Below are 27,092 nucleotides of genomic sequence, written 5' to 3'. Positions count from 1 at the left end.
GGGCTTGAACAATAACAAGACGTGCATTAGAGCATCTGAGAATCACATACCCCAAAGAGCTCTCCAGTATACATGAATGAAACTGAACTGGTTACGCACCTGCTCTAGAGACATTTACCTATGGTATGATTAGGTAGTGACAAAATGTACAGAGCAGGCCTACCTTTGCAAAAGAATGCTAAAGAACGCCATACATAGACATGAAACACACTTTAAGGCCACCCATACATCCGAAATCTTTTTTTTTTTCCATCAGTCAAAACACATATATACAGCTTTTCTCAGAGTGATGCTTTATTTATAAACTTTATAAGGTTATCAGCAGAAACAGAGAAGCTACATAAAGCCATTATGAAAATTATGAAAAATTAATCTTAAAAAATAAGTAGAGAAGAGCTTAACACAGCATAAGCAGCTTCACCTTGCAATGAATTACAATACAATCACCATAGGTTTCAGGAACATCAGGGAGCGGATCGGTCAGGGACGGCCAGTGTTGTTCTTGGCCACTCGTGGTCGATAACAAAAAACTTAGCCAGTCAGTTAGTTAATCAATCAATCAACTGATCGATCATTCTGCTTTATAGACAGATACCCAGACAGTGGGAGACCGCACTGGATCGAGTTCTGGTGTGGATCCGTGTCAGATCAGGCCCAGATCCATTTTAGAGTCAGGTTCTGTCCAGTAAGCCAGTCGGGTCATCTTCAGTCAATCTCTCAGTTTCGTCAGTCATTTGCTTTGATTTCTTCACACATAAGGAGTTTCTTCAGCAGGCTACGCAGCATTAGCGACAGAAACAGAAGCAGAAGCACCATTCCAACCATCTTCCAGCAGAGACAGAGGCAGGGTGGTGCGCGCACACGCTCACCCACAAGATAAGAAAAAAGAAAGGAACACAACACTTAACAGAAAAATCGAAAGAAAGTTAACAACTGTCAAATAACATAGTGTAACAATCCGCTAAATGCCTGGACGCAACAAAACAGGAGTAGCCATCCCACCCACACATTAAGCCCAGGCCAGAGGTTCAACAGGTGACATCGCTGCTAAATCCAAAGACAGGGAAATTTGGCAGATAAACTACCTAATTAAATACTGTTGTTGTGAGTGGAAGATCATAATTTAAAAGGAAATGATGATTTTTAAGTGCAGAATTTATCAGGTGTTAAAAAAATGAAGATTGTAGTTGAGATTGTAGTTAAAGTGTTGCAGACACTGGACTGGGACGACAGCACATTCACGTGACAGCTCAATACACCTATGATCACCACAGTTTATGTGGACGGCCCTGGTAGCAGAGAACCAAGCCATGATCCGATCCTGAGGTCTCTGCTCTCTGGGAGTACGCGCCCCTATCAGTCAGCAGTAATTATAAAGATGAGAAGAATATCACAAATGGTCTTCATGGTCTTACTAACTGCACTTCTAACTTTAACGCAGGTAGTGCATCCTTAGAAACACATAAAATGCCAAATTACACATTGATTGGGAAACATTAAGTACGCAGCAAGAAATCATGAACAAAACAAGAAAAACAAACAAAACAGTTCTCTGTTCTTGTAACATGTGGATCTTAAACTACAAATGGCCCCATTTCTCTTTGGAGCTTTTCACTTCAGGAATGCAGTCATAGGTTATGCAGCAAGTTATATTTATTCATGTCTATATATATATATATATATATATATATATATATATATATATATATATATATAGAGAGAGAGAGATGTATGTTTATACATCTATATATATATATATAAATGTATGTTTATATATATATCTTTTAAAAACGTTATGTTATTTTATACAAACTTCAGCTAAATGTATTCCTTTTAGATTACTTTGATTAAGTACATATTCTAGTCAGTTAAGGATTTCTTCATTGTTTGCAAGGATCATTATTGTGCAGTTCTTTTCTCTTTTGTCTCTTCATTATTTATGGCACATTGGGTTACACGACTTATCATATAAGGGATCAAATAGTTTAATCTATTTGTAAATTCGGTGATCGTTTGACTGGGCATGCTCTCACTAAAGAGCCATAGAGGTGGGGTTTGCCATTTTGGGACCATGCCATTGGCTCCACTGCAGCAGGTTAGGCCAATCTATTGCAGGAAGAAATTCGACTGGAATAAATACCATTCTCTGGACCTCTGACATATACAGATGCATCAATGTTAGTGCCCGGGGAACAGCTTGATGGAACTCACAACACTATGGTTGTTTCAGCCCATAGGCAGGACCACAGGCATCAAAACAACCTACTTTAGCCAACACATCACAGATGGATTGGTTGTCTCCAGAACACACCTGCTCACAGACTGATCACACACACACACACACACACACACACACACACAACCACTTTCACATACACACACACAACCACTTTCACATACACATGCATGCACACACACACACACAAACATTCACACTCTCTCAGTTCAGCATGTGGCCATCACTGTCTGCCCATTCATCTCTGAGCAGACAGGAGAATGGAGGCAGGTGAGGCTGTCATTTTTTTAGTTGGTGCCGGATGGGAGTTGTAGTTTCTGAAGTGCTTTACATGTTGTTCTCTCTCCTGTCCTTATTGGGCGATGGCTTCAGGCTATCTTTTGCCGGCTTCCCGTTCACCGTGGCAACAGCTGCCGTAGCGCCCTCCCCCACTGCCCCTCCCACTCCTGGGGTGGGACCAGCTGCAACTGGGACAGGTGGGGCAGCAGGGCTGTCATCAGGGCTGGGCTGAGTGGGCGGGGCCTGCTCAACAGAAGGGAGGGGCTTGTGACTCTGGAGGAGGCGGAGCTGAACACGCAGCTCCAAGATGGCCTCCTGCTCCTCATGGATGGCCTGGTTCAGATGGGTGTTCTTATTCTACACACACATACAGACACAGAAAGTCAGAAAAGTCAGAAAAGTCAGTAGAACACTTATTTCAACAGACTGACCACACACACACACACACACACACACACACACACACGCACACAAAGGACAAATACAGACAGCCCTGCGATATATACACACTTTGTAAACAGACACACACACAAACCTCCAACTCCTCGTTCTGTTTCTGCAGATCCTCCAGGATGAGCTGAAGCTCCTCCTCATCCTCACTCTCACTCTCGCTGTCTGAGGAGTACTCCTCCGTTTCACTGCGACCCTGCTGACGGCTGTGTGTGTGTGCACAGGAGAGAGAGGGCGTGAGTGTGTGTGTGTGTGTATGTCTACTAACTCTTCTCTGAGTGTTTCGTCGTTAACCCTCTGTGTGTTTGTGTGTGTGTACCTCTGGATGTCGGCGATTTCTCCACGGAGTCTCTCGATCTCCTCCTTTTCCGTGGCGATCTGCCTCCGCAGCACCTGCTCCAGAGCTATCAGCTCCTCCTGCTCCGTTAGGAGCTCGTTTTCCTGCGCGCACACACACACACACACACACACACACACACACACACACACACACACACACATATATTAGTGTTACAGCACCATCTGGGGTAATATGTACATAGTATGGTCAAATGAAACAGAACAGAGGAGCAAAGGGACACTGAAGAATCACAGAGAAGAGATAAGGAACATGAAGACACAAGGCATATGGAAATAAAACAGGAGAGACTAGGACACCAAAGGAACAGAAGAGAGGAGAGGTGCAGAAAAGAAAGGAGAAGAGAAGTAGAAAAAAGCTGTGAGAAAAGAGACAATATGTGCGAGTAGAGAGGACTGTGGTGTCTTTATTGAGAGACAATATGTGCATATGTGTGTGGAAGGCGAGTAGAGAGGTGTAAGAAATTATAGTATATCCTGTGAGTGAACATGAGATTCATGATCAAGCAACTGCTGTGACCACCAAAAGTTGGTCAGCATAATCTCCAAAATGGTAATATTGTCATGGTAACAAAGGAAAGGTCCCCACACTGGTATTGCTCAGACACCTGCGGTCAGGAAGTAAACTGAGGTGTGAGTGACTGCAACTAATCATAGTATGGTAATGGGAGTAGGCCATTGACAACCATCTCAGGCAGCGGGTCTGAGAAACCTGATTATCATACAGAACAACAAACGGTAGCCAGACCTGTTTGCATTAGAAGCCTAGCTCATTTACATTAAAAGTCTAAGAGGTGTGTAGGTACACCTGGAATGGTCCATTGTGTTTGACTTTAATCAGTAACTTGCTTGTGATTTCACCCGGAAGTTACGTCAAGCTTTACCTGTAATAAAAAGGCAACCTGATGTGACTTTAACCACGCCCCCTTTAGCTTGAACAAAAGCAACGTCTTCCCAGATGTGACTCTCTCTCTGTCGGCGCCCACCTGGCCAGGACCTCTTCAGCTCTCTTCCTCCCGGCCTCGACCGAGGAGCACCGTTTTGACCTCTCTTCACCTCCAACACCGCGTGAGCACACCGTCAACCGGTGAACAACCAACTCTCTTTGTTCTCACTTCTTACGGCCGACACACGCCTAAGATCTCTCAGTCAACGAACTGCTCAGTGAGACGAAGTAAATTTAGCGAAAGCAGCTAACATTAGACCTGCTAGCTAACTCTACAGAAGGCAAACTGCAACGTTCTGAGCGATCAAATCCTCCGACCTAAACTGCAGTAAAACAGAGACATCACAGCAAGGACAACTTTCTCCAGCTACGGACGGCATCATCTTTTCTGCCGTTTCAACATCGGACTCGCCAGCACGACCCTTTTCATAAAGGACTGGTAACTCTGACATTAACTGGGCATTTAGCTATCCTAGCTATTCACAACCTGGCTAAGCATAAGACTGTTTACATGCCATTGTTCATGTGTTTCATATGTTTTGTTTACTGAACGTAACTGTTTATATATTTTCATTGTTAGTTGGTAGTTGGCTTCGCCACACCATCTGGGTTATCGTTAGGATTGCTTCTCAGACACATCGGGTCTTGCATGCATCACTAACCATTTCCCTCTTTTCTAACATGGCATCTTAATCGCGCACGATTACATATACTTTGGCCTTCACATAGCCACACACGCGAAGAGAATACTCGAACTTCGCGCTATAGGCTCGTCCTTGTTCACATCACATGTATGTTCGCGTACGTGCACACACATGCACGCGGAACTACGGTGATCAAACAAAGGAAAACACACACATTCTTTCTGGCGCGCTCCTAACAGCGCAACCCCGAGCTCACAAGCTCACACACACACTCCCTCTCTATTACACATACACATATTCCTTCAATTCATTGGTTAGTTACATTTAGCTAGACTACATATTGTGTGTTATTTTCTTATCATTGTGTAAATAAATACTTTGATTATATATGGTTTATTTAATGTTGCACAAGAATGGACGTTGCCAACCTCTTCTATTCAGAATTCTAATGACCTTCAACCATACTATTAGTAAGGTAACTTTGGTTGTAGTTATTAATTTAATTATTAATCAGAGTTCCAAATTGATAGTATAATATATTTTATGAGACTGATATATTTAACGAGACTGATTTGTGGATTATCTTTACTTTGACCACCGTGGAGGACCCTACACTTTGTGTGGCGCCCCCTAGGTGTTCAACTTAATTGATCTGCCTTTGTGTTGAATGGTTGATGCCTGTCCAATCGGGTGAGACTACCAACATATTGTTGCTGTTGCAAGGACAGCACCAGTGTGTCTTGGTGGCCCTCGCAAAGACGGTATCACAGTTTACATACAATTGCACCCACATTCACCCGGCTCCTGCTCACAGGGTAAGTTACCTACATAGTCTGGTACTCCCATGTGAGGCTGGTACCAATTTCACCTACAGGTGTCTTAAACAGTATACAGACGTGGACAAAATTGTTGGTACCCTTCATTTAAAGAAGGAAAAACCCACAATTGTCACTGAAATAACTTGAAACTGACAAGCTCCAGTTTTGTCTTGTCTGTCCAAAGGACATTCTCCCAGAAGCCCTGTGGCTTGTCAATATGCATTTTGGCAAATTCCAGTTTCGCTTTTATATGATTTGCATTCAACAGTGGTGTCCTCCTCGGTCGACTTTGGCTCAAACAGCGACTGATGGTGCGATCTGGCACTGATGTACCTTGACCTTGGAGTTCACCTCTAATCTCTTTGGAAGTTGTTCTGGGCACTTTGGTTACCATTTGTATTATCCGTCTCTTCAATTTGTCATCAATTTTCCTCTTGCAGCCACGTCCAGGGAGGTTGGCTACAGTCCCCTGGACCTTAAACTTCTGAATAATATGTGCAACTGTTGTCACAGGAATATCAAGCTGCTTGGAGATGGTCTTATAGCCTTTACCGTTAACATGCTTGTCTATAATTTTCTTTCTAACCTCCTGAGACAACTCTGTCCTTAGCTTTCTGTGGTCCATGTTCAGTGTGGTACACACCATGATACCAAACACCACAGTGACTACTTTTCACCCTTTAAATAGGCAGACTGACTGATTACAAGTTTGAAGAAGCCTGTAATGCTAATTAGAGGACACACCTTAGTTTAACATGTCTCTATGGTCAAATTATTTTAAATCTTTTCTAGGGGTACCATCATTTTTGTCCAGGCCAGTTTAATTCGTTTTTTTTGTTTTATTATTCTGTTGAACCACAATTCAAAAGCAATGTCTGATTTTCATTAGTTCATTTTCAGTATTTTTTTTATTTATTATTACTTTTGTCAGTTTCAAGTTATTTCAGTGACCATTGTGGCTTTTTCTTCCTTTAACGGAAGGGTACCAACAATTTTGTCCACATCTGTATATAACCAGAGGTGTAAAGTAACAAATTACTTTTACTCACGTTACTGTAATTGAGTAGTTTTTTTACATTGGAAATTATATCCGTTACTGAGTAAAAAAGAAGTAGTTCAAGGCAGGAATCGCGCACCACAATGCTCACTGCAGTGGTGGATGCTGCATAGAGTGGATGATGGAGTCGATGCAAGGCGCCAGTACGGTGCCGAGTCACGAGAGATAGATATGGAGGAAGATGATAGTGCAAACTACCAACAAGCTGCGGACCACCAACAAGCTGAAGCACCGAACTTTCCGCCAGTTGAAATTAAAGAAGATGAAGAAAACCCGTGGCCACATCTCAGCAAGCAGTTTGCCTTCCAACGTAAAAGAGGCAACAGCTATATGCTGTGTAAACTGTGCCTAATCCGTCAGTCAGAACTTTCTGCTTATACAAATTCATCTTCAAATCTTCGCAAGCATGTGTTGGTAAGTACAGTATTTGTCCCTTTCCATTAGTAGTTCAGACAGCGTTTTTGTCATTTAGTTAGCTTTGCTCCATTAAGCAAAATATGTGTTTCATGGCACTAGTAGGTAGTAGCCTAATTTTGGCTAGCACTTGCAACCGACCTGAGTATGCTAACGTCGACAGCGGTCATCCAATAGACTAATAATACCATTCCTGTCTTCCATTCGTTTCAGGTCATATAATTATTATGTTCAGTCTCTCATATTGTGTTAAAAACTGCAGATCAGTCATCAGCAATGAAATACACCACATAAACTGATATTAGGCTAATCATTTGGCTGCCTCCCATGCCTTGAAACAGAACAATGTGAATGCGCACACCATCGTTTTCAGACAGTTGGACAAGTCAATGTGTATGTCGTTATCTGCAATTTATCACTATGTTTAGTCAGATATTGATAACGACAAGTGGTGGCTTTGTAACGTGCACGTCTTTCATGTTCATGCTAAGGGGTCCCGGTTAGCAAGAATTGAGGATTATGAATTGTGATGCATGTAGAAATAGAAAATAATGCTATAATTCTGTATACTGTAGGTCTGTCATCTCAAGTAGCTATTTATAGCTATTTCTGTGTTATGATGCACTCTTGAATCTTGATGGCAGCTCAATACTTAATTGTCAGAAATGTTGTTTGTCATTCTACAGGTCTAGTCTATGTCAGACAACACCTTGACCGGATGTTGGAGGCTGGAGCAAGTTGGACAACATTCATCAGATGAAGATGATTTATTTTCCTCAATGAAGTCCAGAAGGTCAGAAGGTACAGGGGAGTTAGAAGGGTACCTAGCCTGTGTCTCAGTCAATATGGATCTGCTGAACGCCTTTCAGAATATCAAAAAACTGTCCCTGAAACTCAATACTGGCCTATCTGCCTCGGCCGCCTGCGAGCGACTCTTCAGCTGTGCTGGATTGCTGTTCAATGCAAAGCTAGCCCGGATGAACTCTACTCATCTTGAAAATCAGCTGCTGCTCAAACTCAACAAGAAGTTTGTAGACTAATGCTCTAAAGGTGGACACAAGTAAAGTAACCAAAGTTTAAGTGGGGCAGCGGTATTTTAACTTTTTATTTTAGCTGTCATGTCTTGACATGTCCTCCCAAAAGTTCTTAAATGTTGTGTTGACATGTTTAATGTTTGACATGTTTAATGTCATTGCACTTATATTTCTAAAGATTCTCCTTTAATAAAAAATAACTAGTTTTTGTATTGGATTTATGACCCCTTGTCCTTTTTTGCACTATATAGGAGCGGCCCCCATCAAGTTGTTGAAAGTAACTAAGTAACTTTTACTTAAAGTACATTTTAAATTAACTACTTTTTACTTGAGTAGATTTTTAGATGGGTAATTTTACTTGTACTTAAGTACAATTTCATCAAAGTAATTGTACTTTTACTTGAGTACAACATTTCAGTACTTTTTACACCTCTGTATATAACTAGAGTTGGAGATGTTTGTTGTTCAGATCTGCACCGCTGAATCCGGAGTATGTTCCACGTGCTTCGTCACTACACTTTACTGACATAAAGACAGATTGCTGCATCAACCGCAAAATAAACGTCCTTTTTCTTACAGTTGGGTAGCCACCCATCGTGCGATTTCAGAAAAAAAGAGGGGAATTGGTGAGTATTCTATGAATCTTCTGTTTCAGGAAATCCGCACATTTAAAACAACCTAGAAAGGAGGTTCAAGGACTTATCTGCTTCTTGTTTTTGTTCCATTAATAAGCAGGTGTTTGGCTGTGGGACAGCTCTGTGCAATTTTGTTAACGATTCTAAAGCAACTGAATCAGCCCGAAGTAGTGAGGTGACAGAATTTTGTCGGAATACGTTTCTAAAGGAGCTAAAACAAAGAGGCCCAGACCGTGAAACATTTCTAAAGTAACTGAAACGAGTTGTTGAAAACCCGAAGTAGTGTGGTTTGTGCCCGACGGACAGCGGCAGAATCTTTTATAAGCCAACGTATAGGATGTATAGGACGTATAGGCGAGTATGACACTGTTTCATATGACCTGTCGAAGTGTGGTCAGCCCGACGAATTGTGGCATAGTATTAAAATAAGTTGGCTGGTTAACAGACCATCAAATGCCTTACCATATAAGCTACTGGAAGCTTTTAAAACATACAGTGGGTCCCCTGATATCACGACTGAAGATGTTGGCTATAAATTTGCTTTGATCAACAAAAGGATCCCCAGACCCGGACTGCCATAGAAATGCTTGTGACTCATCTTTCAGACTATGATGAAATTATTGCTAAAATGACACAATTCTACAATAATCAGGCCACAACAAATCAGGAGACAAAGCTGGCCGGAATCCTTTAGTTCTTTAACTAAGTTAAGTAACTATTAGTTCTTCTAATTGGCAACACAAGGGTAAAAAGTTCAGGAGAAGCAATCCAGTGGGAGTTATCCAATGCTATACATGTGGGGAGGATGGGAACATTGCAAGACACTGCCCAGGTAGTGGGGCAAGGTATGAAGACTTTCATCGCAAGACATTGCCAAGACAGAGGGGGGAGACATCAAGGCATTGTCTGTCATTCATGTGGATAAGAGGGACACATAGCAAGGAACTGCAAAGACAACAGATCAGAAAAGCAGGACTTTGCTGGATGTGGAAAGAGGGGGACACAAAGCCATAAGATGTAACTCTTCACAGACAAGAAGAAAAAGCTATCAAGGCCAGCTTCAGAAAGTATGTAGTCTACAGACACAACTGGCATTGCCTCAAGACAAAAGACCTAAAGAGGAAGCTATTAACATCTGGCTTGATGAATCACTGACCGTGGTTACATGGATTCGAATAACTGCCTTAGTCGGACTGAAATCGCATTATCCGTTTCATGTAAGCACCTTAGTCGGATCGTAGTCGGACCGCACATAGTCGGACTAACACCCCTGGATAACTCGATCCGATCCAGTTGATAGTTCGACTATTGCGGCATGTAACGGTGAATTGGATAAGGAACTGGACTTTGCGTCTTTGCGCATGCTTGAGATCCCGCCGCCCTCCTCCCTCCCTCCCTGCCAGGTCGTGACCCGGAAGACGAAAGAGACGATACGTTGTCTCAACTGTTCATACTAATGACACGTTTATTTATGAATATCCTGCAGACTGTCTCACAAGCTTATTCTTGTTGACTATGAACAAACATAACAGAAGAGGTCCGAAGATATGAGTACCTTTACAACCCCTCCTTAAAAACGTATAAGGACGTTCAAATTACGATACTTATGTGGTGCCAGTGTTGACAAAAACGTTGACTGCGACTGTTTGGACAGAACGCGCTAATTCACCGAACAAATACTTTCATATTAATTTCCCACCACTTGTTAGTCATGTCATCCATTCATATCGATGTGAATCAATCAATACTAATACATCTTTAACTGTGATGTGTTTTTGTTTCATTTCACAACGTATTTACTGTATAATCAACGATAGCAGGTGCCCGCTTGTAAACAGTTCACATTTTATTTGCTTAAAACACACAGCAGTACTGTCAAATCAGAAAGCAAATCAGCTGTCAAAGGGCTGTTACCTGACCAAATACCTTTCAAACTCGGTGATAGTATTCACAACTAATTTGTTCTTCATTCTATCAAATATGATGAAGTGTGGTCCGCGACGGCCACAAGTAAATTATTGCGACATTTCTAACATACAACTCAGAACGAAGAGAACACAGCCAGTAGTAGCCTAATCTAATAAAGAGTTGCCTAATCTATTAACAAGGTCATGGATTGGTGGCTTAAGACAGGAACTATGAAAAGAAAATTAAATGAGAAAGCCTCTAACATAGACAAGGAGAAAGTGGTTCAGCCTCTTTGGGAATTATCTCGCCGCGGAGTTGCATTCAAAACACTGTGTTTTTCTCCCGCTGAGACAGCAAGATGATAACTAGGCTATATTCTGTGTTGTGTGACGTTGGATAATGACAGCTCTTAATTATGAAAAGTTGACTACTAGGATGGCTGTATTAATGCCAGTGGGCTAGCCTACTGTTGGTAGTGAAATACTGCGGTCAGTATGCGCATCGTTGTGTTTTGTGATGTCTGTCTGAGTGTGTGATGGGAGTATGAGGCTGTGAGCGAACTATAGTTTGTAACATAACCAAGTCACGCATGGAGCAGGGTTCCAGATGCTTTGCCTTGCGCATTGTCATATCTATAACTAGCCTACTGGTACGTACAAAAGGAGAGCCCACCCGCGAAAATCATGTGTGCGCTAACAATTGTCTGGCGCCAGGTCTTGGGTAGGAGGCATGTTGTTCCGGGGATATTTAGTTAAATGGTCCGCGAATTTTTTTTTATTGGTTAAGTGGTCCTTGGTCTGAAAAAGTTTGAGAAACACTGCTTTATAGACAATAACGATCATACACTCCCATTGCACTCAAACAACCACACTCAAACGAGGAGATATTGTATCAATTAGCCTATTAAGTACTGTATTTATTGATTGCAAAGAGTTCAACGTTACAGCAACATAACTTTGCTCCGGTCGCTAAATCTGATATATCCGTGTGCATCATCGCTCTCCCTCTCTCTCTCTGCCACACCCACCCTGTAACCTACGTGTTTATACATTATAGAAGCAAGACCATTATATTGTAACAAATCACGGAAGCGTGGTATATTTGTTATGGCTTTTTATTAAACACTAAAACACAACACACTGTCACAATGGCACGGGCTTTATGCCCTGGTGCAAGTTACCACGAACAGACTGTGCTACCGTCACCCACCTGTATAAGCTCTGTCCCAACACAGAACAACGACATGTAATTAGAACGGTAAGGAACATATAGGGAACGTCGTTGAGCTAGTGCATCACATGGAGTATAACATTATGCGCCCGCTGCACGGCATTACGGGGCGACTATGCCGGCACGTTAAAATATTCTGGTTTAAAGTTAATGCTTGTGAAATCAGCTGTCACTCGGCTATTACCTGACCAATACCTGTCAAACTCGGTCATAGTATTTACAACTAATTTGTCCTTCATTCTATCAAATATGATGAAATTTGGTATTGTACCCGTGAGGCAAGCCTGAGTTAAGTTCTGTTCGGTTATCTGGCGCTGAAAAAACCCACGAATAAGTGAAAAGCAAATCAGCTGTCACTCGGCTATTACCTGACCAATACCTGTCAAACTCGGTCATAGAAAAATATCATGAATGCATATTTATTACAATGGGGAAACTATAAAATCGGAGTACGGACAACTAATGCCCAGCGTTGACGATGCAGATATAGAGCTGGAAACAGCTAAATGAGCTACAGCCCAAATGCAGTGAGCTTTATCAAGCCCTGGAAAGTTCGGCACATTTGCCCGTTTCCACAGCGTCTGCTGAGCGGTCATTCAGTACAATGGGGCGTCTTAAGACATATCTTACGAAGTACGATGACTGACAAAAGACTGACTGGACTTGCTCTCATGAATATTCACACAGATTTGGAAATCGACAGCGAAGAAGTACTAAAACAATTTGATGCAACTGGCAGAAGGGCAATGCGTTTTGGCTGTAACCCATTATTTGCGCGCGTGTGTGTGTGAATGTGCATGCGTTTCTCTCGCCTTTTATCTTTCACCTTTGAATAATAACTTATAAACACGTTGGCCCAGCAGAAACAAACAAACAACGCGATGGACAACCCAAGAGGCAACACGCATTTCTGGACCGATGAACAGACGCGATTCATGCTCAATCAACTGTTGTTGTTGGTAGTGGTGAAGAGGTCAAGCGGAAAGGGCTGTATCACCACTAGTTGTAATAAAAACAGCGCCACCTATCGTATCGGATATGACATGCTTTCGGCCAATGATTCGATTTATTCACTGCCATGTACATTGGGATAATAGCACCTACCCTCGAAAGAAAGCATAGTCCGACTAAGCAAAGATTCGAATTATACCATCATATAAACATACTGAATGCTTGAAAAGAATGACTGTAGCTCAGACACAAGCAGCCAATAAATTGGAAATAAAGAGGACAGCGGTGTCTTTACTGAGAGACAATAGGTGAGAGTGGAAGAAAGGAGGTGGGAAGAGAGGAGAGCTGTGTGTGTGTGTGTCTTTGAGTGTGTGTGTGTGTGTGTGTGTGTGTGTGTGTGTGTGTGTGTGTGTGTGTGTGTGTGTGTGTGTGTGTGTGTGTGTGTGTGTGTGTGTGTGTGTGAATGAGTGTGAATGAGTTTGTGTGTTCTGACCTGTGCCAGCAGGATGTTGATGACCTCCTCCTCATTCTCGTTCATCTCCTCTTTAGAGACGTCCTCTTTGGACAGGCTGGCGATCTCCTGAGCAATCTTCGTCTCACACTCCTGCAGCACACACAAAGAGGAAATCAGCTGAAGATATGGACCTACACAGTGTGTGTGTGTGTGTGTGTGTGTGTGTGTGTGTGTGTGTGTTAACATGACTTAGCCATAGGGAGCTTATAATTGATGGCAGTACCCAGTGTGAATATTTGTATTTGTCTCTCGGTTTTACGTTTTGTCCTCATTTCTCTGTAGGGTTGTGGAACTGCCAGTCTGCAGTGAAGATGTCCGATTTTATTCCTGCTTTTATTCCTCACAGTCATCCCTTCATTTATTTGCCTTTACTGAAATAGGGCCAGAAAACACAGCCACACCTGCAGCGCTATCGAATAATTATGCCTTTTCCCCACCTCTCGCTTGACTGGTAGAGGAGGAGGTGGAGATGGCTCTCTGGACTCTAATGACTGGTAGAGGAGGAGGTGGAGATGGCTCTCTGGACTCTAATGACTGGTAGAGGAGGAGGTGGAGCTGGCTCTAATGGCTGGAAGTTCACACAGCTGCTGCCTGCGCACAGCTATGACTCGTTTGAATATCACGCCATCATACCAACCCATCCATTCAAGTTATGCCTGGTGGTTATTTATTGTGTCCACCAGGACAACTCTTTTTCTACATCTTTCAAACAGGCTCTAGTGTCTCCCTTCTTCTCCTTTTGTTTTGACAGCCTTGGTACATTTCAAATGCATTTCAAAACTCACCTTTTTAAACATCATTCGTCTAATTAGTTATTGTATTTGAGGCTTCCTTTATAAATACCATAACAGTTTTGATTTTTGTTATTACTATTATTCATTGATTGTTTTACATTTCATTTTTTGTTGTTGTGTGCTTTCTAATGTTTTGTAAGTCACTTTGGACAAAAGTGTTCACTAAATACCTTAACTACAACCATAACCTAAAGTTTGTGTTTGAAAGGACGGAGCGTGTGTGTGTGTGTGTGTGTGTGTGTGTATGTGAGAGTGCGTGTGAGTGTGTGTCTCTTTTTTGAAGGGCAGTGAGGATGTGTACCCTTCTGATGGCCTTGCATAAATCTTTGCTTTGTTTTGCATGCATTTGAGGTTGGTTAGGATGAGTTGTGTGTGTGCAAGCAAGTAACTGAGTGGGTATGTACACCTGCATGTATTTGTGTGTGTGTGTGTGTGTGTATACCTGTCTCTTGGCCTCTCGTAGCTTCCGTTTAAGTGCAGTGAGGATGCGCTGCACCTCCCACAGACGCTCCTCTTTGGACAGATCCTTCACTCCTGCCTGCAGGTCTCTATGCAGGCAGTTCAACAGGAACTCCTAAACACACCAGACAGTACAAAAAACACACACATTACACACCAGACGGACACAGGCTTTGATGCATACATATTGCACCAAATTGTAATGTATTTGTATAGTGTGTGTGTGTGTGTGTGTCTACTGGTCATATCTATCCACCTGACCTGAGGATTCGCAGACAAGGGCGTGAGTGTGTGTGTGTATTTACCTGTCGTCTGATCTCTTCTTTGATGCTCTCCTGCGTCTCTGGTAGGGCAGGCATGGTGGCCATGTTGGACCAGCGGAGGGGCCGAACCACAGGCTTCAGCAGCACCTCCCCAAACAGCTCCCGCACGTGAGTGAAGAACAGATACAGAACACGGTTCCCAATCTACAGGGAGGACAAAGAAAGAAAGAAGAGAGGGGAAAAAAATGAAAAACCGAAACACAGCTATGATTCCGTCTTCCACCCGTCTCACCCACACATCCAACCAGCGTTCAGGCCCTTTCTATCTCAGGTTTCCCACAAAAAGACAGCTGACCGAACGCATCAGCTAGCACTTAAAGTTATGACAGCGACCATCTTGGCTGTACTTTCGAGGGATGGTTAGGATGAATTGTGTGCTTGTGAGCAAGTAACTGAGTGGGTATATACACCTGCATGCTACCTGGAAGCTTTCTGCCCACTAGTGCTTACTTGCCGCAAAATTTGTAAACATAGGACTGGTCTCTACATCTCCCCCTCCCTCCTCTTTCCATTAATCTTCCTCTTTCCCTCCATCACTCTATTCTGGTTTCTGGCGCTGGAGCTGGAGACGTCTGGGGTCTGGTGCATGTGTGGTGTTGTGTCCGGTGTGGTGTGGTGTGGTGTTGTGTTGTGTCCGGTGTGGTGTGTCCGGTGTGGTGTGGTGTTGTGTTGTGTCCGGTGTGGTGTGGTGTGGTGTTGTATCTGGTGTGGTGTTGTGTCTGATGTGGTGTGGTGTTGTGTCCGGTCAGGTGTGTTGTTGTGTCCGGTCTGGTGTGTTGTTGTGTCGGGTCCGGTCCGGTCCGGTCTGGTGTGGTGTCTGGTCTGGTGTGTGCTGTGTACCTGTACAGTGGGGTTCAGGACGATGGAGATGTTCTGGATGTTCATCTTGGTGTCGGCCTCACGGGCGATCACGTGGTCCATGTGCGTGATGAGCCAGGCGAGCAGCAGGCGGGTGTGCGCGGGCACCTCGCCCAGGAGTCGCTGGCACTCCTGCAGCCGCTCGGCCTCGCTGGGCCGCCCGCACGCGTCCTCCAGGCGCGCCGCCACCGCGCGGCCCAGCAGGCTCTCAGGCAGCTCCCGCAGGTACTGCTTCAGCAGGCTGGCCACTGTGTGTGGGTCGTACTCCTCCAGGCATGGGCACTCCTCACGGTCGTATGCCGCCTTCAGCTCATCCACCTTTGACTTCATGCCTGAGAGACGGGAGAGGTCAAATCTGAGGTCAGTCATAGAGACAAGAACTAGAACACTTGTAGTCTTCAAAGCAGTCTCACAGTGACGCTTGCAGCTTTCTATGGTTGCCCAAAAAACTTCCTCCCAAGTCAGCCATTTCTTCAGCCATTTCCACATGTCACATTATTACTGACACCATTACAACAGCTCATCATAATAACCTAATAACAGCATATAATAGCAGAAGTTAATTTATACATCAATGTAATAACTCCATTCATCCAAAGCACTGTGAGCCAAATAAAACAGGAAGTGAATGTGGCTTGTGGTGCTGTGGAGGCGAGGTATGTGTCGAAGTCAAGTGTGTGTGTGTGTGTGTGTGTGTGTGTGTGTGTGTGTGTGTGTGTGTGTGGTTAGAGGTCTGTTGATGTGGTGTTACCTGACACACGGTAGATGCCCTCACACTTCATGCCGTAACTCTCCACGTAGTCCACACACTCGCGGAACACGGCAGGCAGCGGGATGCCGTCATAGAGTGACGTACGCCTCACCGCCTCCTCCAGCGGCGCTCCAAAGATGGGCCGCAGCATGGCAACCGTCTCCGTGGCGACCACCTCCGGCTCTGCGCTGGGCGGGGCAGGCTTCTTCTTCTTCTTCTTTTCCTTCCACTGCTTGACCACGTCGGCCGCCGTCAGGTCCTTGGACTTCTTGTCCTTCTCCTTGTCTTTCTTTTCCTCCTTGGGCAGCTTCTCTTTGACCTTGAAGTCCTTCTCCTTCTTCTTGGAGAAGCTGGGCTTCTTGAACACGTGGATGCCCTTGGAGCGCTTCATCTTGGACGGACTCTCAGCCTCGTCCGCCGAGCTGTCCTCCTGGAAGGCAGCGTAGCCCTCCGCTGAGAGGAGGAGAGGGGAGAGAGGAGGAGAGAAGAAAAGGAGAGGAGTAGAGAGGAGAAAAGGGCAGGAGTGGAGAAGGGTGGAAGAGGAAGGGAGAGGAGGAGAACAAAAAGGAAAACAACAAGAGGAGATGAGGAAAGGAGAGAGGTGAGGAGAACAGGACCAGAGTGGGCAGGGAAAAGTTAGATGATAAAAAGAGAAGCGAGGAGGACAAGAGAGGAGAGGAAAGGCGCAAAGGAATGGGAACAGAGAGGAGAGGAAAAGAGGACAGGAGAGGTGTATGGAGCAGGAGGAGAAGAGAGAGGGGAGGAGACAAGGAAAGGAGAGAAGAGAGGAAGAAAATTAGTCAGTGTGGAAGAAGAGAGAAGGAGAGAAGTTATTCCTCAAATCATTCTCCACTCTGTGGTCTAAGCAGAGAGAAAGAGGGGTAGAGAGAGAGAGAGGTTCTACCTCACACCTCTGTCCTTCCCTCTTTCCATCTGCTGATAAACATACGGCGGAGAAGGGCACAATAGTAGGACAAGAGAGAGAGAGAGACAAAGATAGAACTAGTCTGAGAGAGGCAGAGAGAGAAAAGAGTGAATACTGCAAAAAAAGAGGTCAGTCTTCAATTTAGCTCTATTCCCAGGGTCCACATTGTACGGAGTCCTTTTTATAGCAATCTCCTCTCCACTATGGGCTCTCTCTCTCTCTCTCTCTCTCTCTCTCTCTCTCTCTCTCTCTCTCTCTCTCTCTCTCTCTCTCTCTCTCTCTCTCTCTCTCTCTCTCTCTCTCTCTCTCTCTCTCTCTCTCTCTCTCTCTCTCTCTCTCTCTCTTCTTCTCTTTCCTTCCTTCTCTCTCTCTCACTCACTCACTCACTCACTCCTTTCCCCTCCCTCCCCCTCTCCCCATCTCACTCTGCAAGGTCCGTGCTGTGCTGCGGACTCGATCAGTAATATTAATCAGAGTCCAGGAGCAGAGGTGCTGCCTGAGCCCATCCTACGCATGAGGCCGCCTGTCCTGAAGCCCAGAAGGGACTGGACTGGGCTGGGCTGGGCTGGGCTGGACTGGACTGGACAGGGATCCCTGTGTTTGGGCTCAGCCCTGTCCTGTCTTCCCTCCCCAAACCCCTCACAGCTCCTCTGCACCCCTGGTGCCTGGGTGTGCCCCAAAAACATCAATCACCTTCCTCCCCTGATGCCATTGGCTGCAGCAGGGAGGGGAGGGGGGCTAAATAAAGATGTAGACACCCTGGTAAAGCAGGAAATGTTTGCTGGGAGAAAGGGCTGCACAGAGGGAGGGGATCCCAACCGTGTGTTTGGGGGGGCAGGGTGGGTACTACAGGCTGAAAGGCAGTTCACAGTATGAGGATTAGCCAAGTGTCAAACTATAATAACAGTCTGTTGTAGTGGATAAAGCTTTAAAGATAAACAGCCATAGAATTCCCTGGTAAAACGGTGAGTTAATTATGAGTAAACAAGTTGAAGTGCCCAGGGTGTGCTCCTTGTACAGCACCATGTTCACACATAAACAGAGGATTTGGCCCTGTCTACTACACAAGCTTCCATCTGCATGCCTCATCTGTGTGTGCTTTAGCCATCGCTGGGCTGCTCACACAATCACTGTCCAGCTGTTGAGTCTAGCTTGTGTGTTAAAACCATTTAAATCGTGTAGAACAAGCACAATTCAGACCAAATAGTCTCACAGGAAGTTTTTTGATCCCATGACCATAAAAAATGGATTATTTTCTGTTTTTTACAGATCTCATGACGTCAGGTAAAACAAGCTGTGAAATCTAGCCAGCTGGCAGAAATTTCACAATGGTCTTTGTGGCATGTTATTATAGAATAGTTTTCAGTTTTCATCCTTTCCTTTCTGGACTAGTCACTGAGGCATATGAGATATACAAGGGATAAAGTACAGTCTGCCAGTCAGTATCAGTTACAATGAATTTCCGTTACTTTAAGTGAACGGACTACTTGCGGAATGATATGAAAGATGTGAATTAGAAGCACAAAACCCATTGCCAATGGCCGCGGCCATTCAGTTTTTGCAGCGGTCAATAAAGAAATATCAGACCTCCAAACGTTGGGGTGGCCCAATAAAATCAATGGAACTGTTTGCAACATTCTGAGGAGCTGTATAATAACACCAGATAAAGCCCTGCCAGTCAGAACCATTTCAAACACTGCACATCCTGACATACCAGAAGATATGGCGCACATAACAGGCACTACTTTAGGCTGTTCTTCAGTCTTGTATTGGTTGGCAATAAACTTGCTTCTGACTATATTTCAATGGGTTTGTGAGTACATATGCATAAATGGGTGGTGAACCCTTCCCCAGGAAGTGAAACATAAACCCTTTTGAATTAAACTGGAGGCCAACATGCCAGATAACTGTAGAGTATGGAGCAGATCTGCCACTGGCCCACTCCATACTCTCTTGGAAGACACCACAAGAGTGAAGAGTGCTCAGGGTAGGAAGTAGTGACAGGGTGGTAGTAATGCCACTTGAGTTAAGCTAAATATCGGACACGGTATATGGTACATGCTGGTAAAATTGAATGTCGCCATTTTGTTCTTAATCACATTCTGTCTTATGAATTCATAGTGAGGGAACCAAATTACTGCTGTTTGTTTTGTTTATGCCACACCTGTGAAACTGAAGCATTTTACTGTGCCTCAAAGCAAAGTAGTAATGTACTTTTTACAGCCATAAAGTAACCTGTTCTTTGCTTTAGATTAGAGTTCCAGACGTCATTCTACATCATGACTGACTGACATGCTGACTTTACCACCTGCCTGGTATATATGCTATGCCTCTTTGACTGTCAGGTTTGTGACGTAAAACAGAACATATGAAGTAGATGTACAGATGTAATGTAATAGTAAGTCCTCAGTATAAATGACTACATAGTGAACCGACATGCATACTTCTCATCTGATCCACTCCATACTCTCTGACGTTAAACACACCATAGGAAACTAGGTATAAGTATACAGAAGGCTTCTGCTTACTTCTTTTCTCTTTCTTCTTGAACTTGTTCTTCTTGCGGTTGTGCTCCTTGTCCTCGTCTGAGGCGGCATCGGGGGGGTCATGGTGTGAGCCGTCGTGGGGGGGCGAGGGCTCGCCCGTGCGGTACAACCCTGGGAACTTGGTGGGGCTGATCTCCTCTGAGCTGGGGGTGCGAGCCACGCCCCCTGGGTGCTCGGAGCGACGCTGCTCTGCCGGGCTGCTGCTGGGCGGCAGGAAGCACTCCGTCATTTCTGCTGGCCACTACTGATGGCACTCTCTGATTGGCTGATTCAGAAGGGCAGGGGTTGGGCAGGGGGAGGAGGAGGGCGTCACCTCGCCATGACACCTGGAGAGTGATCCAATCATCAGGGATACATATATAAACAAACACAGTACAGAAGGCTTATGAGTACACACCAACGTATATTTGCACACTCAGTCATACACACACACACAAAGGTAAATGCAAGATCAATAGTAAGACTAATTCTGTAAAAGATTGTTCAGCAGAAACATAAAATAGTTCACTGCCCCCAGGTGGCAGTTCCTCTGCTATCCCTGCTGGGTATAAAGGCCATGCATCTTGCTAAGGGCTGTTTCTAACCATATGCCTCAACCAGCAGATGGGGCCCTACAGCTAACAGTGATTTCAATTCCAGACACCCTGCATTACTGCTGGATCTCAACTTTAACCTGTGAGCTATATATTTTTTTTCATATAAACTGTGGGCAAACGACCATTGTTGATGGCAACACATTTGGGATCAAGAACCACCACTTAAGATTCAGACCTCGTTATTTTTTGACAAGCTGTGTACACTTCTGTGTGTACACTTCTGACTACTCCTGTCAGAAGTGTACATTTACATACCAACATAGGTTAAATGTTGTCTATGGCGATACAACTAATGCATATAGTCTAGTGCTGGTGTGCCTCTTATGTGCGATAAAGAGCCATTCAGAAACAGCAAGCCTACAGTGAGGCTACAGGACAACCACTCTACTTTCAAATGGAAGGCTGCTTAAAATAAGAGTCACATGTCAACGCCCTGACATCGTTTGTTTACAGTATACTTTTCACAGATACAAAGGGGATAAATTAATACAGCGTGTCTGATATGGTAGCCTGAGGCACAACGCTACAAATTATATAATATGTTCTAATTCCTCACAGCACAACACCGGCATGTACTATCGTCGAAAACTATAAATATGGGCTAAAAAACGAAGTTCCGGGCATCAATACAATACATATTGTTCTCGACTGTCACTAAGGAGGAAATGAAGAAGTCAGAACTAAGCGGCATTTTTGTTATCCTATTTACTACTACAAACTGTGCAGAACAGTGGTCTAAAATGACTTGGATGAATTGCAACAAGCACGGCACGTTTCGTTATATCTACACTGATCATGTAAATGAATTCGGTGCGCTATTTGCAAATGCTGTGATAGAGGGTTAGTGAGCATGCTAGCTTAAAACGCTTCTGTCCGCTAACCCTCAGGAAATGATGATCCACAGAGGCAAAGAAACCAACCGAGCAACGTTACTGAAGAGCACATATTATGTGCGCACTATGGCACAAAGTCATAGTTGGCATCGTTGTTTTATGTGACCTGATATGCTGATTACCTTGCCTTCTGGTAAACTAGCTGACGACAAGTAAGGCAAGTCAATGAGTAAGCCACCGTCAGCTAGTTAGCTTGTATGCTAACAACATTTGTAAAAGCTTAACAGTGTTATCTCGTTGAAATGGCAACTCACAAGTCATTTCAGTCTTTAAATATATAGATTAATCATTCATAAATACATTTGATGCTACATTAACTATTTCGTGAAACCAGTGACTATTTAGGAAATGAAAAGACAAACCTGTTCGCAAATGTTCAAAGACAAGCTTCCCGTTGCCTGTTTACGTGCTTATCTGAATTGAGCGTGAGCAGGACCCCTGAAGGTATCTTCGGGAAATGTAGTTAATCAAATGCATTGTTTCATAACATCAAACCCCACCGTGTCCATGTTACACTACATCTCCCATCAATCCATATTTAGCCACCTTGTCTCTCATAGGTGCAAGGAGTCATAAACAAAGTAACAACTGTAAGCCGAAATAAATGTGTCCAAAGCCTGAAACATCAGTGGATGCATGCTTGTCGGCACAATCTGCAGAACCAGAACTTCATGGTTCATTTCTTAGTGGTATTTTTGTCACGGACAAATGTATTTCTAGTAGCCAACTAAACACTGTGTGAATGCAACATGTGAACATTTTGGGGTAAATATAATTAATAACTTACAGGTTTACAATAATTTTCTTTCATAGTTTCATTTCATTTGTATTCAACAGACTGCTAAACTTAAATAGTCTACTGAACTACAGAGCTACGCGTCATAGCAGATAGTTTTACCTTTTCCGTGGCAAGTTCGAATAGCGAGCTTCTTTAGTAGGCTACGTTATTGGGAGTAGCCTGTGTCAGTCTATGAAGCTGCAAGAAGAGCCACTGTATTTTCGACTCCGTGACGAGGTCATGTGAATTACAAGTTTCATGAAAGCTCTGACAAAGGCGCCATTGTTGAGGCTGGTGCATGAGCAGCACGAAAGCCCCGCTCTCCATTTCTTGCCAGCTGGACCATGCCATGGACCGGAGGACTAGGAAAACTCGGACAGTAGTGACCGCGGATACATGATTTAGGCCTGCGTTTTGAAAGTCTGTACGAGTTTAATGAATCAGTTGAAAAACAAAAGGACACAAAAGTTGGACTGGACACATACACACATGCACCAGACCAGACACCCAAACTCATTAAACTCAATCAATCAATGACATCATTAACAATATGCATGCACCTCGCAAATATAATGTATAATAAAATGCATATGAAATGACAACCAAAGAACACATGGTAAAATACTATTACAATTTCTCTTACCAATGAACAAAATCACAAAGTTACAGCAGGCTTTTACAGTCAAGAGCTGAACGTGTTCTCAGTTTACGGTCATGGCTATAACAAGTGCTATAACATTTTGTGAAACCCTAAGAGATTTCAGAAAATATGATATAAGGGCTCACAAGGAGTTCATAAACCTTCTAGCTCGACATGAGTATGTAGTCATAAGACCACTTGATCTTATATCAATGCAAATACAATTAGCTACAAAATCCCGTAGATGAACATTTGTAGAGCAGCACTTATGTTGTGATTATAAAGTTTCCTATACCTTCATCAGCTGTATGCAAAAGTTAGTATAGTGAAGTAATTTCATACACTGGAGTGCATTCTTGTGTATTAAACTAAAATCACTTAAAACTGGACTGGAAACAAATGTTTAATCCATAGAGTTAAATGCACCCTCGTTTGATCAAGATTTCTTGTGATTACAATACATGGCAACAAAATGCAACTGACTTCACATGTAAGTTAGGGTGCATATCTGCTGTGAGGCTGGGCTGGTTCGTTCTGCCGGGTTAGAACCATCAGAACATGCAGTTGACACAACGGGCTGTTCTGCTGCCGTAGTCCAGGCACTCAGGCCCGACGCACTCGCAGCAGGCGTTGTGGAACCAACGGTACTTGGATCCGCCCATGGATTCGCAGTACTGCTTGCACTGGTGGACGGACAGGCAGTCGTCAAAGAACACCACAGTACACAGGTTATCTGGCTCTGGAGCTGGAGATGGAAAGGAGGTGGACGGATGAAGAGAGGGTTAGGTTATGGAGAGGGAGACACGGCGAAGGAAACAGATAAACAAGAGACAGACATGTCAAAGACAAATACAGGAAGATGTTGGAGAGGAAAGCTAAAGGAGAATTGATAGAGATAGAGAGAAGGGAAGGGGGACAAGGAATAGAAATCACGCAGGAGAGGGGTCTTCGGGATTTAGTAAAACATCTCTGCTGGAGCAGCATGCTTTCACACTGGGAAACCTGCAGACCACATGTGACAACCTGCATTCCACAGAGGAGGACAGGAGAGGAGAGAAGAGGAAAGCTGAAAAGGGAATATGGAATGGTAAAAAGAGGGTATGGGGAGAGAGAAGACCTAAAAAGGAGGAGAGACACTGAGTCTGAGAGCGAGGTACTATACTGCAAAAATTGAAATCTTGAAATCAAGGCAATATATACTTGTTTTTTGTCTGACAAGATATTTCTTCTTACCAGGCATTTTGCATGTTAGAGCATTTCACTTGCTTCAAGCGTTTCAGTCCTTAATTATCTTAATAAGGTATTATAACTTGTAACTGAGATTTTGTTACTGGTTCTGAGCAAGTTAATGCTTGAAACTAGTTTGGTCACCACTGACAAGTACAAAACTGCTTTGTCAAAGTCAGAATCAAGACAAATGTACTTGTTTTTAGTCTGGCCACACTAGTTTTAAGATATATTCTTGGTTAGTCAAATTTTCCTGTTCTGTTGGCAGATAATTTTCCTTATTTTAAGTAATATAACCCCCATTTAATAACTTTTTTTCTTGTTTTTAAAAGCTGAATTTTTGCAGTGCAGTGTATTTGTGTATCTAACGCTGTGTGTTGTTCGTGCCTGTGATGAAGCAAGGCTGTGCAGCAGTGTTTTACACAAAACACACACCAATACCTTTGTCATAGCTGGAATGGTGGCTGTTGCTGGGCAACGAAACATTCTGGTGCTGGTTGTCAAGTGTCTCCAGGAAGGAGACCAGGTTCTCATGGTGGGAGAGCTCCTCAGCGACAGGGAAGGACACCACCATCATGTTGACAGGGGCATCACCCTGTGTCAAGGCTCGGAACAGTGATGGGATTGGTCGATGGAGCTCCTCTACCGTGCTCTTGGAGGTCGGTGGGGTGTCGGTGTAGGTCTTGGGGTTACACATCCCTGAGCGTCACCAGAGTACATCCACACACACCAAACCACAGTTGCTTACATTATTACAATTATTGCAGTATTACAGTGCTGATCAGTGTTTTGTCAATCAGGCCACTCCGGACACTGATGATGCTCATCATCTGTTTTTGAAACATCTCAAGGTCCAAAAAGTTCAAAAGCATCCTTTAATGGTAAAAGGAAAGGGTTGTTCACTGCTAAATAGTGAAAACATTGGAGTAAAAAATGGGTAAAAGTGTAAAAGTATCTCTAATATGATTATGTCTAATCTCACCACATGACAAAAAGTTAAAAGTCACATTTATAAACTTACTGTCCTTATAGTGGATAGGCCTAGTAGCTATTAAACTACCAAATGGCTTAATTGTCAGATTTCTTTTACAGTTTGTCCGTTTTGTTGGGTGATTGTCAGGTGCAAGGGACTCACCAACGCAGTCACAGCACTCCTCCCACAGTGGGCCGAGGCAGAGCATGCACTCCTTACAGCAGGAGCAGTTCCCCTCTGACAGCTGACAGCCACACAGCTCCTGCACAGCATCATCATTATCACCATCATCATCATCATCATCCTCCTCAAAAACAACATCAGTACGCATCTAAACCAACATGTCTACAGCCTCCTGCACATCAATAAGAAATGCAAGCAAGCAAAACATCCACATGCTCTTTAAGCATCAACAACACAGACACAGACACTGACACTCACATGGTATTTCCACCAAACATAGTAGAGTGCTTTGCACAAGATTAACTACTGAACGGACAAGACATATAAAGTGAGGCATGGAGCTCTATGGCAGCCATTTTGGTAAGCTCAAGTGTCGTCACAGGAGCTTACTACCGTGGGAAACCTGTGGTGTTTTCCTGAAAATGTCACATTATTTATTCTTGAAGGCTACTTTCATGTTTAGATTAAGATAAACTAAACAAACTTTGGTTTCCACTATCAATGGGTCACCATAGAAAAAGGAAAAACTGAATCCACCCCAGTTCGACTCAACAACATCATTATTCTACAAATCATGGGAAGAAACACACCCTCACACTCTTGTGTCAACACCACCACTTTAACAATTGATACAGTATGTGTATATATATATATATATATATACACACACCGTAATAGTAGTAGTAGTATCTCCATCACTAAATACTGTGAGTGCACACACAGGGGGATGTGAATTTCAGAGGACAGCAGGAGGCTGACGGACAGCATGAGAGCACTAAAGTAATGTGCACGGACACACACACCACACAGGCACACACACACACACACACACACTCCCCCTCACTGCTTGGAGTGCCTGAAGTGCCACCACCTGCACTGAGTCATCCAAGAGCTGTGTGGAATTAGTCTGCCAAGACGGAGAACACACACACACACACACACACACGTGCACAAACACATGCTGTCACGCACCCATGCACACACACACACACACACACACACACACACACATACAACATGTGGCAACATTTACCAAAATAGATGACAACATGTAGGAGAAGAGTGTGGGATGTGTGTGGAACATTTAAAGGTAATTACAGCGAGGGACTGTGGTGGAGAAAAGAGGGAACATACTGGTCAACCTCCAGATGTATGATTGAAACAGGGCAGACAGATATGTGTGTTTGTGTGTGTGTGTCATCGAGACAGGGCAGAGAGGTGTGTGTGTATGTGTGTAGGAGATGGAGTGAGTATGTTTATGCCATGTCAAACCCAAGTAGTTGGAGATTAAGGACACAAAGGAGGAGATGGTGAACAGAAGAACAGAGAGAGTCACAGAGGAAAACAATTCAGACCCTTCCCTTTGTGTGTATGTGTGTGTGTGTGTCTGTGTGTGTGAAAAAGAGAGCCAGCCTCCCACTGATTCTCTACTGTAGCTACAGCTGGGCTCCTGTTTGTGTTCAGACTCTAACATCTGGACTCACTCTGTCACTCGCAGCTTCAACATCACAGATAGTCCCTAACTCCAGAGCAGAGCACCCCTGGGCCAGAGTAGAGCCACATGAGGGTCGGAACAGGGCCACAAACCAGGGATCTCATGGTTGAGCTGTGAATTCTGTTACAGCAGCACAGAACATGACACATCTTCAACATCCCTGATGGTGGCTACCTCA

At 43.9% G+C, this 27,092-nt stretch overlaps 2 protein-coding genes across 4 annotated transcripts in view; both read right to left on the bottom strand.

Annotated features, from left to right (window-relative positions):
- Positions 1–1,925: 1,925 nt before the first annotated feature.
- On the bottom strand, positions 1,926–22,082 carry ralbp1 (ralA binding protein 1). The gene is made up of 10 exons (XM_012815390.3): positions 21,981–22,082; positions 20,112–20,455; positions 16,659–17,111; positions 15,890–16,239; positions 15,032–15,193; positions 14,710–14,841; positions 13,453–13,563; positions 3,285–3,406; positions 3,051–3,171; positions 1,926–2,872 (listed from the first exon to the last, which is right to left on the bottom strand). The coding sequence occupies exons 2-10, from the start codon at positions 20,356–20,358 to the stop codon at positions 2,564–2,566; spliced, it is 2,007 nt and encodes a 668-aa protein (XP_012670844.2). The 5' UTR covers positions 20,359–20,455; positions 21,981–22,082; the 3' UTR covers positions 1,926–2,563.
- Positions 22,083–22,808: 726 nt separating this feature from the next.
- The window catches only part of twsg1a (twisted gastrulation BMP signaling modulator 1a), a 7,823-nt gene continuing 3,539 nt past the window's right edge, over positions 22,809–27,092 (bottom strand). For all 3 annotated transcript variants that reach the window (XM_031559338.2, XM_031559339.2, XM_031559337.2), the window contains 3 exons: positions 25,399–25,498; positions 24,705–24,962; positions 22,809–23,781 (listed from right to left, as the gene is read on the bottom strand). In XM_031559338.2, the coding sequence (XP_031415198.1) occupies positions 23,588–23,781; positions 24,705–24,962; positions 25,399–25,498 (552 nt within the window). In that variant the 3' untranslated portion in view covers positions 22,809–23,587. The remainder of the gene's footprint in view (positions 23,782–24,704; positions 24,963–25,398; positions 25,499–27,092) is intronic.

Source organism: Clupea harengus, chromosome 22 (assembly GCF_900700415.2).
Source record: "Clupea harengus chromosome 22, Ch_v2.0.2, whole genome shotgun sequence".
NCBI classification, from domain to species: domain Eukaryota; kingdom Metazoa; phylum Chordata; class Actinopteri; order Clupeiformes; family Clupeidae; genus Clupea; species Clupea harengus.
Note: the sequence above shows the minus strand (reverse complement) of the source record. Positions and strands in the feature narration are given on the sequence as shown.